General features: G+C 40.7%; 1 protein-coding gene across 3 annotated transcripts in view; it reads left to right on the top strand.

The window, feature by feature from the left end:
* Positions 1 to 15,464, top strand: part of SULF2 (sulfatase 2) — a 62,186-nt gene that overhangs the window by 36,533 nt on the left and 10,189 nt on the right. For all 3 annotated transcript variants that reach the window (XM_059827014.1, XM_059827016.1, XM_059827015.1), the window contains exons 10-11: positions 8,068 to 8,275; positions 14,506 to 14,749. In XM_059827014.1, the coding sequence (XP_059682997.1) occupies positions 8,068 to 8,275; positions 14,506 to 14,749 (452 nt within the window). The remainder of the gene's footprint in view (positions 1 to 8,067; positions 8,276 to 14,505; positions 14,750 to 15,464) is intronic.

Raw genomic sequence — 15,464 nt, forward strand, 5'->3', positions numbered from 1 at the left:
CTGACCCACTTTTATCTGGCGGCCTGCATTAATGTGCTTTTGTGCAAGCCAATTATGATATCAGCATTGCTCTGTAGAGAATTCCCAGCAACGCCACAGTATCATAACAACAGCTGCACAAAATCTCCCTCTAAGTCATTTGCCAACTTTGTGCACATTTGTTAAACATGCAATACCTGCAGCATTGCTGATTGCTATAGAGAATCTATGCTGTACATGTAAAAAAAAAAAAAATTTAAAAAAGTATTAATTTTGTCTTTAGAAGGACCTGGCATAGTACGGTATTATTGCTAACTTGTAAAGAAAAATAGTTGTCTGAATTCACATTATTTCCTTTCCAAATCCTTTTATTTCCAAAGCTCTATTTATGTGCAAGTCTGATACAAATAGAATTTGCCTTAATGCCTTAAGCATTAAAAAATATTATTTTATATGACAGTTTTCACCAGGAGAACATTGAAAAAGCAAGAATTTGCACTTTGTTTCCTTCAGTTGTTCTGCAAATGAAAGGTTTGATACACAGTCTTCCCTCTGATTGCTTTGTGCTGTACCACCATCATGAAGGGACATTCTCTTTTGTAACTGGCATGAAGATATCAAGTAAAAGTATGTCACTTACTTGTTTGGTCCCCCTGTTCTCTGACATAGCACAGCATAGCAGTGATGAAAACTATTCTGATCAATGTGTGCTTTCCGACAGCAATTCATAAGTGGTACCTCTAGATCATATTCCTGCCGCCATAATCATCATTAGCCATTGCCTAGTACTAAGGGTTGGAGCAGTAGAAAAAATTACTTACCTGTTCTCCTTTTCCTGAGGGCAGTGTAGCTTGAAGTTACGTTAGCCAGACCTAGGAAACTAAGTCAGGTTTTATAAGGAATTTCTTTTAAAACTGGGAAGAAAGTTTTTAATCTGTGTATCTTTTGTGGTTGTCCGGTTCTTTTGTACCTAGCAGAGATATCCTGAGGTTACTAAAGAATTTAGGTTCTGTTGACAAGTGAAGCATATCAAGCCAGCTAGAATCCAGATAATTTTAGTCGCTCATTAGGTGGATCTTTGGAGTTCCTGAATTCCAGTGCGAGTTGCACACGCTCAGCAACTTTCAGGATCTGGTTCTTAATCTGTGATTGCAACAAGAAATGACTTGTTGATAACTTCATACATTAAAAATTTTATCATCCCTCAAACTGATAACATTGGGAGGCAACAAACCATGAAAATTAAAATCATGATGATTTACTAAGGCTGTTATTCAAGGATTGTATTCCTTATCAGGAAGTATAATTAACAAAACTGTTTTCCTCCTTTAGCCAGAAATAGCCTATAATGATTTCCAGAGGCTATTTTACTTACGGGTTTTTTTGCTTGTTGTTGCTTCACAAAACCAAGAAATTTGCATCTCTTGTTAACTGAGATTTTAAAACTCATTACAGTAGTGGATGTTGCAAGTAGCTTGCCAAAATTTAATAAAGTAATAAAAAAATTTGGGTTAAATTTTTCAAATATCCTGACATGAGTAGCAGTGTGGTTTAGCTCAAAAGACAATGAGTTGGAGGTCAGGAGACCGGCTTCAGTCTCAGAACTGTTAGAAGCTCAGTGTGGGACCTCAGACAAATCAATTCCCCTTTTTTGCCTCCACCACTAATGTAGTCTCTGCTTAGGCTGAACTCAGTTCTTAGCTTCTGCAGTACTTAACACAGCAGCTGGGATTGTTTGCCAATTATTTTATTAATAATAAATTAATTAATAATTGTAATCTTAAATTTAGCTGAATACCTGATTTTTTGTTTGCATGCTAGTTGATTGTCCCACCTGCCTCACTTCAGCCACAGTTTGAGGCATTAAAAAGCCCTCCAAATTCCTGTCAATAAACTGTTCATCCATCTTAATTTTAAGGTTTGAGTGGTATGTAGTGTGTGACAACTGAAATTGAGCTGAGAGCCCAGAGGTCCAAATCTCCAAAAATCATGAGCCAGTGTAATGAAATAATGTCCAGTTGGAATGAAGACCAGGCACTGCTGTTTATATACTGATGATATGAAATAGAGGAAACCAGACTCATCCTTTGCCAATGGATAAATTGGAAGAGGGTACAGAGGCGGGGAAAAAACCCAACAAAAATGTTAAAAGATTAAGAAAATAATACCTGTTGGGAAGAGCTGAGGAACTGGGCATATTCAGTCAAAAAATAGCTGAGGAGAGAGGAGTATGTCTGCATGAATCTAAGAGATGTGATACAGAAGACATGAGCCAATTATTTTCGGTCAACAAGCATAGAGAGATAGTAATGTGCATGAGACGAACGATGGGAAATTCAAGTTGACTGTTTCCTGAAACCTGTAACATCTGAGCAGTAGGACAAGCTGCCCGCAAAAGCAGTAGAACTACCTCTTGTAGAGAAGGGGCTTGTGTCTCTCTGTGGATTTTGCTGTTTAGTCCTCATTAGCCCAATAAAAAATAACACAAGGAGCAAACCACAGCAAAGGAGAAGAGCTGACTAAACTGTAACTTCAACTGTTTCATACTAACTAAACTGTAACTGTACTGTTTCATACAAGAAAAAATGTATCCTGACTACTCATAAATCAATTTAGACTGGAAGTTAGAATATTTCTAGCCATTAAAGCAGTTTGTTTCTAGCTCACCATCTAGTGTGGCAGCAAGGATGGGGTTCAGAAAGCATCCGCATAAACTAGAGAAGATGGATATTGCTGAAGCTTTTTTGTCAGGTTGCTGGCAGGGACAGAGGACTTTATTATCCTGCAGAACCTTTGATTCCTAGAGCCTATATTCCTAAAACTGTTAGGGAGGCAGCCTTGCTGGCAGCTAACTGATCAGACAGCTTCACTTTTCACTTCTCTGTAAAAGGGAATGGAATCTCTTTCGCTTAACAAAAAGAGGAGCTGATGAGACACAGCATGATGATTTAGGGCTCAGCTCTGAAAGCTGTATGTTTCAACTGGAATCTTGTCTTAGCAAGGCTTGTGTTATCAGCCCTTTTCCCCCAAAGAAAACAACGTCAATTGAGAGAGATTCACTGAAGGAAATGAGTGAATTGTAGGGAAAAATCCTACAGGGAAGGTCATGGCTATTTATTTCAGACTGGGGCCTCAAGTAATGACTTTGAATTAACATCTGTGATTGCTGTCACAGTAAGAAGACATTGATGCATAATAATGCAAAAAACACTTCATGGTGATGGGCTCTGTGAAGGAAATAATGGGGTTTTGACACACAGAAAAATACCATGTCTTTTTCTGCTAAGGGGTCATCTGCATGTTCAAGGTGAATAGTGTTACTGGAGGGAAACAGGGCATCTGTTCAGTCTACAACTGCTGCTGTTAAGATTTATGTTTCATAGATATTGAAGTCCTAATTTATTCTTGTTGATACATATAGCAGGTAGTTTGGGCTGGAGGGGAGAATATATGTTACAAACTGTCTTTTTTTTGCCTTTGCAGTTGTGGTGGGTTGACCCTGGCAGACACCAGGTGCCCTCCAAAGCCTCTATCACTCCCCTTCCTCAGCTGGACAGGGGAGAGAAAATGTAACAAAAGGATCATGGGTCAAAATAAGGACAGGGAGATCCTTCACCATTACTGTCACGGGCAAAACAGACTCGACTTGGGGAAATTAGTTTAATTTATTGCCAATCAAAATCAGAGTAGGATAGAGAGAAATTAAAACAAATCTCAAAAGCACTTTCCACCCACCCCTCCCTTCTTCCCGGGCTCAGTTTCACTCCTGATTTTTTCTACCTCCTCCCCCCGCGCAGCACAGGGGACGGGGAATAGGGGTTGTGTCAGTTCATCACACATTGTTTCTGCCGCTTCTTCCTCCTCACACTCTTCCCTGTGCTCCAGCACAGAGTCCTTCCCACAGGAGACACTCCTCCGTGAACTTCTCCAACCCGGGTCCTTCCCACGGGCTGCAGTTCTTCACAAGCTGCTCCAGCGTGGGTCCTTTCCACGGGGTGCAGTCCTTCAGACACAGACTGGTCCAGTGTGGGTCCCCCATGGGGTCACAAGTCCTGCCAGAAAACCTGTCCAGCATGGGCTCTTCTCTCTCCACAGGTCCTGCCAGGAGCCTGCTCCAGCGTGGGCTTCCCAGGGGGTCACAGCCTCCTTTGGGCATCCATCTGCTCTGACGTGGGGTCCTCCATGGTCTGCAGGGGCACAGCCTGCCTCGCCGTGGTCTTCTCCACGGGCTGCAGGGGAATCTCTGCTCCGGCGCCTGGAGCACCTCCTCCCCCTCCTTCTTCACTGACCTTGGGCTCTGCAGAGTCGTTTCTCTCACATATTCTCACTCCTCTCTTATACGGCTGCCGTTGTGCAGGTTTTTTTTCCCCTTTCTTAAATATGTTATCACAGAGGCACTACCACCGTTGCTGATGGGCTCGGCCCTGGCCAGCAGTGGGTCTGTCTTGGAGCCAGCTGGCATTGGCTCACTTGGACATGGGGGAAGCTTCTAGCAGCTTCTCACAGAAGCCACCCCTGTGCTCCCCCCCACTACCAAAACCTTGCCACCCAAACCCAATACAGCAGTATACATTTGAAGACGACTTCTGTTCAGTAGCAGTAATTTCTCCATTAAACTAAAGCCCAGACTCTTCTGCTTTGCACAGAAATAACTGAGTAGCATGTGTTGTGCAGTGGGAGGTAGGGCAGAGGATGGAGTGGAAGCGTTAGAACAAGCCCAGCACAGTAGGTGGCAGAAAGCACAAGCACAGCAGCTAACTTGGCCTGCCTGAAGATGGTGGGAAATCTCCAGCTGGAACAGTTTTGATGATTAAATGAGGTGTCTGGAAAGTTTTGCACAATGTGAGCTTGATGAACTTCAGGACATATTGCAAAAGCCATTTATTTGATGGCTTGAGTAGCTGATCTGCAAGGCTTTGCAGGGGGAAAGACAGGTTCTTCCTTTAGAGTTTTGACATGAGCTGAGATGAAGATTGTGGGGGAGTTTGGGTTTTCCACTGACTTTTAGTTTGTATTAAACTGTCTTCCCTTTCAGGACTTAGCTCTTGTGAAGTATTACAAGCTATAGAACTTGAATTAGGAACACGTCTTTTGGTCTAATGAAGAAAAGACCTGAAAAGTTAGGGGCAAGTGGTGAACTGAGGGCACTTTGTTTTCTCAACTCGATGAATTAATCCACTATTTATATGTAATTATGTTTTGCTGCTGGATGGTTATCATTTGTACCTGTGAGCCAAAGTATCTCTGGGACACTCTGGAGTTCTTCATACAGGGATTTAATTATTTAAGTGATTACCTCTTATAAAATATTTTAGTTGCTTCCAGGGTTTGACACAGGTTTCTGCATGATGGTATGCTGTGCACTAGAAACCACTTTAAAATGTCAGAATTCACAATGTTTAAAGCTTCTTGACTGTCAAGAAGAGGTTTTCACAGTTTGCTTGCAATTACTGCCCTTTTTCCCTAAGTTTGAAAGCATCCTTTGGAAATGACTGCAACTGATATAGCCATGATATTGACCTAGAGAACTTGTGTTTGTACTTGCAAGCAGACCAAGGGTAAGTTGTTGAATCCCAGACACATTCACACACATGCCCATATCTGTTTTGGGAAAAAAGTAAAAGCTTGAGACTTCTCTCTCCCCTACCTGCATGTGTTCAGTGTTTGTTTTTGAAGTAATTTACATAGTTCTGCACTGCAGTTGTTCAGCAGCGGGCCTGTTAATGCATACAATGTGCCCTTCCAGCAAAGCCTTTAAGGTATTTTCAGTGTAGCATACAGCTGGCTTGGAAAGATTTAAACTGCACCAAAAATTAAAGGATTTTTTTCCAGTTCACCTGGAGGGAAAAAATGAGCATCACTTTCATGACAGGAGATAAAAGAAATAGAGAAAAAATATTTTTGGGCCACAGAGCACTTATTTACAGTAGTTCTCATCATGGCATTTAACTTGCCCTTTGTTGAATCTTTGTTTTTCATGTATCAGACACCTACAGCATAGAGCTTTACTGAGCAGAAAATGCAGTTGGTTCATGTATTTTCAAAAATAAGATTCAGATGAACTGAAATGGGAAACAGCAACAAACATTTTTACATCTTTTTTTTCATTGTGAAAGAAACTGTTGCTTATTCTAGTAAAAAAACTTTCACTTCAAACCTCAGTCTTTGCATCAATCAAAGTTAGGCATTTATAAAAAATAATAAAAAAAGACAGCAATTTATTCTTCAAAGGTTATTTTTGTTCTACACCCCATCTAGGTGAATGTGTCCTGGTTTACAGACAAAGACAGTCATGCAAAGATGTCTGATTCCAATGTCTTATTGTCAGTATCTCTCATTGATTTCCTGTGATTCCTTGTGCTGAAAGTTAAGCCAGGTTTATCTGCATCGGTGCAAGGCTTGGATCGTACAGGACGTTGGACACAATATCTGCACCTAAGAAGTAATTATAGCTCAGCAGACCTGGCATCCAGTTGTCTGAGGAAATAAGTGGACACATCATAAAACTGATCATTTTAAATGAGAGGATCTCTCATGGACATAGATAAACCCACTGTAACTGGCCAGTTCACTTCTGACTTCTGTTAAATTCTGTATTATAAAAGCACAGTGATGCTGTTTTCTTCCTTTGCTGTCATGCAAACAATGGAGTGAATTTCAATGGAAAATGTAGACTTTTGTTGTCCTAGCCTGGGAGCACCTCTCTGTGGGAATCGAAGTGACTGAATCTCCCTTGTAGAGCTGCAGGCTGCTGTAAAATGTCATCTCACTTGGGAGCTGTTGCTGTTTTTCCTTCTGTTCTTTTATTTGGAAAATTCTCAATATTCCAGTGAGTCCTGGAGGCACAGACTTAGGATTTTGTAATAGGGAAAAAAAGGAACGCCTCTCAAGACTCAGCAAAAAGCTGAAGTGTTTCTGAGAGTCTCTATTTAAAGCAGTAGCAACTGCTACTGTGAGGTTTTTTTATGTATCTCAAAGCCTAGCTCTGTAACTAGCAGTGTGTTGGTAAATAAAGGAGTAGGTGAAATCATTTGGTGATATATCTGGGAAGTGGGTAAAACTTCTGTGCCAGATTGAAGGTGGGTAAACTCCCTTGCCCTTAGCACAGCTCTGACAGCAGCACAAAGGGAGCTATAAGCAAGTTACTTCAGGTTTTGAGTAACAGAAGGAACTGGAGATTAGAGATGAGATTTTCTCTGGTTTGAGCGGATGAGGGAGAGGATTCTCACTTCACAGGTATCCAGTACAGCTCACCATTGCTAGTCAAGCCCAAGGGTGTTGAATGAGAAAAACTATTAAGAGAAACACTCAAGATGGAGATAAACTCATCTTACTACAGACTTCCATAGCTGATCCAGTCATACCGACCTTTTTAAAGGTCAGTGAAGAGAAACAGGCACTTCTGCAGGGCAGTCCTTTTTGTTACCTCTTTTATATGGCCACCTTAGGATGAAATGATGTAATTATATCCTGGAAGTGACTGTTCCTCCTCTTTGGCTATAGAATGAGTCTAGATAACCAGCTCAGACCAGATATTTACAGTAAAGGAATTCACAACTTGGATAAAATCATCCCGCCGTCAGGCATTTGAACTAGGAAAGAGGAGACTCCTCCGAAAAGTTTTTTCCCTTCTTGTAGAGTATGGGTTAGGGCTGAGATTATATGCAGGCCTGGAGCTTGGTACTGTTTTAACGTCATAATAGTGGCATAGATTCCTGCCAGCCTGACAAAGACACTTGCTGGTAGGCAAGGATTCTTTACAAACCTGTGGATAAGGCTTGAACATCCTTGGTTTATGCCACAGTTATGCTTCTCAAAGTTGTCACATGTCACCCCTGTGTTTTTAGCTGTAGTACTGATTTTGTTAAGAAATTTCCATTGTTCTGCCTCCAAGAAACAAATGCAAGAGTATTCCAAAGAGTTCCTGTTTTGTCTGAAAATGGAAGATTACAAAAAAGTCTGTTTTGGTAGTGGGTGATAGATGAACCCCAGCTTACTACAACAAGGAATCTCTGATAGATGGCTGAAGCTGGCTATTAGACAAAGCACAGTTGCGACAGAGTTTTAATGACCAAATTTTTCTTCCAGAAATGGCAGTGTGTGGAAGATGCCAGTGGAAAGCTCAAGCTACACAAGTGCAAGGGAATGGCGAACTTGGCAGCTGCAGGCAACAGCAAAGGCACCTCCAACATTTTGCCCAAGTATTACAACAGGAATAGTGAAGACTGCAATTGTGAAGAGAACGAATACAAGCTGAGCCATGTCGGACGGAGAAAGAAACTCTTCTCCAAGAAAAGTAAGTGAACCCACTGTATTACTGTCTCTGCCTTAGAAAACTGTTACGAGTTTGTTCGCTAACACACATAATTGTCCTGATTTTCATGGGCATTGAATTCTATCAGCATATTTACTGTGTATCTAACTATGAGACAGTGTGCCTCATATTGGACAATTGGATTTGAAAATATCCTTGTCTGTAGGAAGAGGACCCAAACTAGGGTCCTATATTTATGTCTTTCAAAACTGGGAAATGCAGTACACACACTGAAGCGGCAAGTAGCACATCTTTACGTAGGTCATGAAACACCAACAGTGTTTTACAGCAAATGCTCCAATTTTCAGTAGGTACTGCAATGCTTGGAGCTGTTACTGCAGTGTAATTTATTTTTAATAAGGATGCATGTACTTTGTTACAGAAGCTGCTTGCTTGTGCTCAGTCAGCAGAGACAAGGCTGACTTTTAACCAGCGATCACGTCCAAAGGGGATGACTCTGTTTCTAGTTTCCTTGGCGCAGATCAGGTGCTTATTCAGAAAGCCCATTCCACTGGCTCTGTTTTAAACCTTAGTCAGACTAACATCTATATTTGAAGTACATAGTCTAATTATAGATTAAAGAGGCAAACGGCAGCACAGAATTATTATTCACTTGTAATGTTTCTTTCGTCTCACTCCACAAATACAGAGCCTTAATTATTTAGCAGATTAGTCTTTCTGTATAATGACCTGGCACAAGCTTCAAACAGAGTTTAAATTGATTTTCTCCCATTATATTTGCCTTGCAAGCTGATTAGTACCTACTAAGCTAATTTTTAGTTGAAAAAAATTATTGGTTCCGGGATGAAATTACTCAGCTATACTTGCTGTTTAAATATGTGGCACAGCAGATAATCTTTAAATAATACTAGAACTTGCAGTTCATTTAACTTTTTTTTTTTTTTTTAAAGTCACACAGAAGAAAGTTCAGTCATGGGGAGTCAAATAACAGGAGTAGATCGAAGGCACTTAAATAAGAAGAGGAAAACAATTTTAGTGAGGGCAACATAATGCTATCTGATAATACTTAACACTTACTTAAGTACTTTTCATCTGTGTCATGCTTCCTAAACATTAAGTAATTTTCACAACATCCAGAGGAGGTGGTTAAGTGTATAATTACCTTTAGTTTATGTATGAAGGAGGTTGAGGTAAAAAAAGTAAAGGTTGCTCCCTCTAGCAGAGGCATCAGAATGGTGGTTTTTTCCCTATGTTCTGTTCAGAAGAGGCCAAGTTTATACTATACCCTTTGGCTCACTTGCCTCATTGAACCGTAAGGCATAAATTTTAGTAGCATAAGATAGGATCTTGACAATCATGTTCCCCTTGCTTGTGTCTTGAGTAAAATAATTGACTCCACAGGTGCTTTGTTCTTCCCTCTGCCCACATCCAGGGTGTGCCATACAGCGGAAGAGGTTAGCTTGGACCTGTTGACATATACCCTTTGATTTGGTGTTGGCTATTCTTTTACATGCACTTATCTAATAAATCACACCCTGAATGCAAATAAGCACAGAGAAATACAAGTCAAGGTTTTTCTAAACAGCTTACCTAGAAAGCTGGCTCACTGGATTGTGAATGGTAAGAGGGTGACCTGAATACTGGTGATATGTATTTGGAATTTTATGACCTGTTTCATGAGACTTGGGCTAAAGTACAGTCTGTGCTGGGTTGCATAGTTCTGAGGGCATCTTTGGGGTCTGCTACTCAGAATTTGATGAGTGCATGGGATCATACTGCAGCCGTACTTGAATGCCAGTAAATGCTATTCATCAGATTGAACAATAGCTAAATAGAAAATAGAAGTTTCAAACTGGACTAGGGTCACGTCCACATTAATGCTTTAGTTCACAGCAATCGTGTAGTTTTGAAGGAAACACCCTGATCACTCCCTTCTATCATGCACAATAGAGATGGATTTGCAGAACACTTTTGGTGCATTCGAATGTACAGTCATTTGCAGAAAACTAAATTGGTTGCCCTGCTTCTAGGGTGCATCAACTGTGTTGCAAACCCTGATGAGGGTATGAGGATTTGTCTTTCAGAAAGATTAAAACCGGTCATGTGTGCTGAGAACATGTGGTCTAAAAGACTAGACTAAATTGCTGATAGAAGGTCTGGAGCACCAAATGTTTTGATAAAATGATTACTTTCTAACGTAAGCATGGTCTAGACCTGTTGTCAGGTACACCGATGCATTTAGCAGGCACAAATGTTTTCTAAATTGAGTAAATTCAGTTGCAAAACAGGGTCATGTCATGTATGTGCCATTTGGGCCATGTACAGATACACAACTCACCTGCAAAGTTTTTACATGCTAGAAACACATAAGCATTAATATTCAGTATATCTGGGTTTGGGTGTCAGGAATGTTTGCATTTCTGTATCCTCTTTATTTTCCTTGGTATGTTTTTATTTTTATAAGAAAGATGAAACAAAGCTTTGCAGTAGGAAGAAAGCTGAAAGTAATAGTGAGCTCTTAAAACCTTTGACTGTTTTATGGTCTATTATGTTTTTCTTGCTGTGGATCTGATCTCCTGTGATGAACAAGTGCATGTGATTAAAAGAGTTATTAAGCTGTATGTAGAGAAATGGTGATAGGCCACACAGATTTGTAAACAACAAACAGAAGCATGTACAAAGGGGCTAGTGCATTTTTATTCCAATTTTCATGTCATTCGTTTTTCTTTTGAGGTAGTCTCAATGCTGGAGCAAAATTACCTTCTTTGTTATTAAAAAAAAAAACAAAAACAAACAAACCTGAACATCAGCTACTTTAAAGATAATGCATTTGAAGTATAAATTTTAATGGTAGTTGTGAGAAGCTGGATATAAGAAAGTTTTTTGGGTTCCTTTTTTTTTCCTCTTTGAAATATCTAAGGACACAGATTCAAAATAAGATTTCTAGAAATTCCTAGGTACCTAATGCCCAAGAAAAAAAAACCTTTAAACCTTCATCTATATTTCTAGACACTTGAGATACTTTCTAAAACTTGACTTCAAAGTGCCTAATTTTACTTTGGTATTATAGAAAATAAAATGCTGCTTCTCTACAAAAGTCTGGAAAATATATAGACATTACTGGGAAATGTCAAGCAGGAATTCATGAGGCTGGTGGTGGATGTTTTCCTTGTGGCATGTGTAGAAGCAGAATCCTTGCATACTGCCTTATTCTATTGTCATTGTGATACTGGAAAATACATCAGATCCAAAATACCTATGTAGAGTGTCACCAGGGAAGACCAAGAGTTCTTTGTCTTCTGCAGTGTTCCTGCTGAGCAGTCGTGCTCCTGCATTGGGGAAACTGCCATACAGTAGTTATAGTTGGTTACAGTCTTCTCAGTTATCCCCGAGAGAACTATAATTTCCAAATGATCTCAGTGTTAAATCATTAATTTGGCGACTGCAAAATAAGGAATAAGGCTTGAATGATGAAGATGTGAGGAGAGTTAAATATAAACCCAAAGGCTGGACATGTTTATGTCAGATATGAAGTTTGTGGTTTTATAATACGTTGCCTTGCTTTATTCAGTTGAATAATAGTTTTGGATACTGCAGTTCATGCTTTCGCTAGACGATGTTGAAACCTGAGATGCTACCAAAAAATAGTTGTAAAAAATGAGGTGTGTTTGAGTCTCTAGACTCTCTGGGGAAATCTGGACCAGAACCGCGTACTTCCTTTCAGGCTCCAACAAAGACAAGCATGCTTGTCAGGTGGTCCAAGAATGGTCAGCTGGATGAGTGGGGCACTGAAACGTAGTTAGCTTGCTTAGGCTTAAATTTCTCCATTTCCAGACTCAATTCTGAGGATGGAACTTTTTAGCAGTACCATCTGTAAGACGGCTGGCTTGTGTAAGACCAGAGGAAGAAAGGCATTGGGGCTCATGGAGCTTACCAAAGCCAAACTTTAATAACTTGACAAAGGGAGTATAGGTGTTTTGAGCCAAATATTTAACAGCCCTAGATCTACTTTGTGGGTTGTCTACACAGGTAAATGAATTGGAGAGTAAAATGTAAACCTGGGGAGGATTGACTAATAAGTAATTAGACATTGGTATTTATGCCTGCAGTGCACTTTGCCGGTGGGAGAGCACAGCACAGATGAATATTGATCCTATTAAATATTTTAACTACTTCCTCTGAAAATAATGGAGTTTGGTACTAATCACAGTGCTGAGTCAGCACTGTGGATGGCACGTTGTGATAAAGCGCTATAAGAAGTCCTTTATGAGCTGTCTCACTCCAGACCAATTTGTTCGTTGTAAGGCTGGGTTAGTTTGGCTGCAAGGGAGGAGTAACTCCTGGCTTCTAATTCTTCAGCGACGTGTGTAGATGACGGTTCCCTGCAGCTATCTGCTGAGGTCCAACATGCTGGATTGGCATATTAGACTTGGAAGGAAGGTAAATTGTTAGTTGGCTGAGCTTAACAAGATGAAATGAGGGAACAATTAAAGAAATGGGAGTTTATACTTTAATTGTTAGGGTGTAACTTTTTGGAACATCCTCTTGCTTCTGAAAAGACGGGAGTTTCCTTCTCATTTAGTCAAACATTTCCTGAATGGGTGCCTGAAATAGGGTTGGTCTTTTGGTGGGTTTTTTTTTCCTCTTCAGCAATGACTCACCTGGCTTAATATCAGCAATAAACTTTGAACCACAGGTGGAAAATTTGCAAAGCCAGACAACCCAGCTGCTATTCTAGTTTCTGTGTATGGCGCTGACAAGAGTATAGTGCTTGGACCAGTTTCAGGTGGGAGGAGATGTTTATTTCTCTTCCCACAGTCTGCAAAATGGCTTTTGAGACCTTGCGATCCATTTGGAATTAAAGTAAGGCTTCTTGAAAAAAGTCACTCTGCGTTAATGCCAAAGCATGCCAATTGACGTGAATATTTGTCAGTTTTGGTTGTTCTACCTCCTGTTCTTTTTTTCCCCTGCTTGCTTTGCTGTGGAGATTATCCCATAGAGAAAGTTGACTTTCCTGTGGAGCTTGGGATTGCAAGAAAGATTGGTCTTCTCCTTTGGCAGATTGGTTGGGTTTTCCTCTTATCAGATTGCAGGAGGAAGTCCCATTCTTGTGAGATGTGCTGTGTGTTTCAGCTCTCTGTAAGGAGAGGTGACCAGAGGACCTAAGGGACTTGATTGTTTCCAGTAATGTCTTAGATAACCCCAAACCACATCTGCAGAGCAAGACTCAGGCACTGGGCAGGGAGGAGAAGAGAGGCTATGGTACTTAGGTTGGATTTTTTTCTCAAGGAATGAGATGATTATGCTTAGTGTAATGAGTAACTCAGGAATTGTTGGCAGTGAGCAGTAAATATGGTCAGAGGTGGACCCCATCATACAGTAGGGAAGTTTAGATATGGATTTAGACTCCATAACTAGGATATATTTGTGCCATTCAAGCCAAACAGGAGAGGAGCTCTGGGGATTTGGGCCAGGACAGAGAACTTCACAGTAATCACTTTCATGGTAATGGTGAAAAGATCAATGAGAATCCCATCCTGCGTAGTGACAATTTGTAGCAAATGTTTCATTTTGCCTTTGGGCTGCAAATGCAGAAGCAAAGTCTGAGGGAGTGCATAGCACTGGAGGGTGGTGCTTCGTGTAGAAACTCACTGACTGGTCTGCACATCAGGAAAATAATTGCAAAGAAAAGAATTGGATGTGGATAAAAGTAAAGATTCAGATATTAATCCCTCCTGAAAAAAATCAAGCATCTTACCTTGAAGAATAAGCATAGAATTGAGAAAAGGCTCAGGTTGAACACTGGGAATACTTGCGACAACTTGAGGGAAGTGTTGCAGGAGTGGAGCATTGTACGGTGGACAGTAGAAAACAAGAAAGAACTGGTCTGTAAGGATGACCTAAGACCTTGCTGGTTAGTTTTTAAGGTCTTAGTGCCATCTAGTGACTCTTGGGGGGAAGAGCAGAGTCTCTTTGAATGAGCTGTTTGCTCTCAAAGTGATACGGGACAACTACATTTTCTTTCCCCTCTGCCATCCTTCTGCTTTTGCCCTAAGGTATCCATCTATCCATGCAAAAGATGATGAAGCAGCAACTCAGAGGACAGCTGCAACAAACACCATGTGTCATCCAGTTAATTCCAAATGTCACAGTATGGGCTGGGTTTTTTTCTCCCAAGAACCACAAAGAGAACCAAACTGTAACATGCTGTTTCTCCCACTCTTAATCCATTCACTTGCTTTTCTATGCAGAATACAAACCAAGCTATGTCCGGAATCGCTCTATCCGTTCTGTATCTGTTGAGCTGGATGGATCCGTTCATAACCTAGGTTTAGAGGATGGCTACCGCCCTGTCTTACCAAGGAACATCACCAAGCGGCACAAGATTAAAAGGGCTATTCTTCGTGAGGAGGAAGATAAAGATATGGGGGAATACAGTGGCACTGGGGGCATTGCGGAGTATACAGCCCCTAACCTAATAAAAGTGACTCACAGGTGAGTGCACGTGGTGTATTTCTAAAAGCTTTTGCTGCTTAAGTGGCTGCTTTACATGAATGGGTGTATTAATAAGCATATTGTGTCCCTTTTGGATACCCAGTCCAGCTTCATTAAAATTCTTATTCTCATCTCTACAACAGCTTTCGGTTTTGTTCTAGTTTTGTTATGTACGGAGGGGCATGAAGCTACTGAAGAACTACATCAGTGCTTTTATCTCTTCTGCTCTTTGGAGACAGTAGTCACTGATCAGTGCATGTTTCCAGTGAGGACAAGCAAAGCTGTTTGCAACAGTTGTGTGTACACCTTTCTGAAACCAGAAAGGGCTGTACCCATGGTAATCTCAGTGTGCAGCAGGTAACCAGGGCTGTCTGAAGACCAAAGGCTCTAACTGGAGTATGACGTTGTTTCATGTCATTGGTTGCTTTGTATTTCAAACACCAAATCAGTCCTAAGGGAGGAAGCAGCCTCTCAGAGCTTTCTGTAGCCAGGGCTAGGAAACGAAGATCTATATTATGAGTGAAGTTGGGTGGGCCAGGAGCATTGGGAAATGGAACATATTGAGAGAGAGGCGAGGGAATTGTCTGGGCACTCTAATAGCTAAAAATCTTCTCCTCAGTGTGCAAGTCTACGTACTGATGATGTATCTTCAACTGTATTTAATTAGTTTAGTCACCATTTCCGCTTGTGAATTATCAGGAAACCCACCAATCAT

The sequence above is a fragment of the Gavia stellata genome, chromosome 20 (genome assembly GCF_030936135.1).
Source record: "Gavia stellata isolate bGavSte3 chromosome 20, bGavSte3.hap2, whole genome shotgun sequence".
In the NCBI taxonomy this organism is placed as follows: domain Eukaryota; kingdom Metazoa; phylum Chordata; class Aves; order Gaviiformes; family Gaviidae; genus Gavia; species Gavia stellata.